Below are 2041 nucleotides of genomic sequence, written 5' to 3'. Positions count from 1 at the left end.
TTACGATAAAAATAAAATCACCATTGCATGTCACACTTAATTATACCATCCGAACACTACATAATGAACAAATATAGTGAACTAGACAAAAGCCAACCAAGTGCAGCAGCCAGTAGCGTATCAGTTGCATGAGTTCCTCCTAGGAATCACACGAGCACGAAGCGGATTCTTCATCACGACGGTGAACTCCACCTTCTCCGCCAAATCCACCTCCTTCCCATCCGCGCTCTTCCACTCAAACTCCCTCACCAAATTAGCCACAAAATACTCCAAATGCAGCATAGCTAATCCAAGTCCAGGGCAGATCCTCCTCCCTACTCCAAATGGCATCATCTTAATCTCTCTAGTCCCAGTTATATCAACCCCTTCCCCTGCCCCACCTTCCAAGAACCTCTCCGGCTTGAACTCCAAGGGATCCTCCCACACCTCCTCGTCCCATCCTATCTCCGCCACCAAGAAGTTCACCATCGCATCCTTCGGTATCGTGTACCCCTCGATCGTCATCTCCTCCGTCACCGCATGCGGCAGCACGAAGTGCGCCGGCGGGTGCCGCCGCAGCCCTTCCATGACCACCGCCTTATTGTACGGCATCCGTTGAAGGTCTTCCTCCTTGACCTCCTCAGCTTCCTTGTCCACCACCTTTTCGATCTCTTCCAATAGCTTAGCTTGCACTTCTTGGTGCTTCACGAGCTCTGCCATGATCCACTGAAGTGCGGTCGACGTCGTGTCGGTCCCGGCGTTGAGAAACTCCGAGCACAGGACGTTTATCTCATCTTCCGTGAGCTTCCTCTTCCCTTCCTCCGGGAGCTCCACATCGAGCAGGGAGTCAACGTACGAGTGCACAAACCTCTCCTCGGTTTCTTTCTTCTTTAGCTTCTGCTCCAGTCTGGCTCTTATCAGAGGGAGGAATATCTCCTTCAGCCTTCGCTGCATCTCCACAGCTTTGTTCCACCGGTTTCGAAACAAGTGCTTCGAGATGACCGGAGCGAAGTTGAAAATTCTGAGCTGACGGCTGTAGAGCAGGAGATCACGCAGCGCGGCCTCGATGGCCCTAATGCTCTCCTCGTCAAGCTTTTCACCGAAGCACATGAGGACTAGAAGGCAGAACATAGCAAATTGGAAGCTCTCCATTACGGCGGCGCCGGACTTCTCGCTGGCATGGGCATGGAGCTTAGCGGTAAGGATGCGAAGGACCCACTGGCGGGCAGGGGCGAAGAGCTTGACGCGGGAGCTATGGAGAGTCTCGGACATGAGGTTGCGACGGAGCAGGCGCCAAAGGGAGCCGTATGGAGCCGAGGTGATGTTGTGCTGGTTGCAGGTGAGGAAACGGGTGAGAGGGAGGGGAGCGGGGCGGTCGGCGAAGGCGGCGCCGTGCTCGACGAGGGCCTTGTGGGCGAGGCGGCGGTCGGAGATGAAGATAGAGGGGCGAGAGCCGATGCGGAGGGTGACAATGGGGCCATAGCGGGCGTGGAGGTCGCGGAGGAGGGGCTCGAGGTCGGTGAAGGAGCGGCGGAACCAGAGGAGATTCCCGAAGATGGGGACGGCGGGCGGGCCTGGCGGGAGCTGCTTTTTGTGTTTTTTGTTGAGGAGGAGGTTGACGATTGCACATAAGGAGAGGGAGAGGAAGATTAGGAGCCAGGTCTCCATGGTGGATTCTATTGGCTTGTAGGACGCGAAGCTTCGTGTTAAACTGTTTGGCTAAGTGAGGGTGTCTTTCATGAGCTCGGGTTCTCTGCCGTGCACCGCACGGTGCGGTGCACAACGCATCGTCCATCGTCCGAATTTTTTTAAGTCTCTATCTGGTATTATACCTTTAGTTGGCAAGATTTTTGGGAGAGCAGAGACGTGACACGTATTAATTGGTTTTGGTTGTAAAAATGTATTAATTGGTTCTAACGCAATGGATGACGCATGATATCCATTACCCGTTCAAATGTGAGAGGTGTAATCTAATATTATATATATATTAATAAATCAAATAAAAAATAGAGACTATTAATAGTTCAAAAATAAAAATAATTTAAAAATATTAAAATAAAAT

At 51.9% G+C, this 2041-nt stretch overlaps 1 protein-coding gene across 1 annotated transcript; it reads right to left on the bottom strand.

The window, feature by feature from the left end:
- LOC105043495 (cytochrome P450 89A2) lies at positions 1-1763 on the bottom strand. Its single transcript, XM_010921060.4, has one exon. The coding sequence runs from the start codon at positions 1645-1647 to the stop codon at positions 121-123; it is 1527 nt and encodes a 508-aa protein (XP_010919362.1). The 5' UTR covers positions 1648-1763; the 3' UTR covers positions 1-120.
- Positions 1764-2041: the final 278 nt, after the last annotated feature.

The sequence above is a fragment of the Elaeis guineensis genome, chromosome 4 (assembly GCF_000442705.2).
Source record: "Elaeis guineensis isolate ETL-2024a chromosome 4, EG11, whole genome shotgun sequence".
In the NCBI taxonomy this organism is placed as follows: domain Eukaryota; kingdom Viridiplantae; phylum Streptophyta; class Magnoliopsida; order Arecales; family Arecaceae; genus Elaeis; species Elaeis guineensis.
The sequence above is the reverse complement of the archived record's forward strand: the minus strand, read 5'-3'. Positions and strand labels throughout refer to the sequence as shown.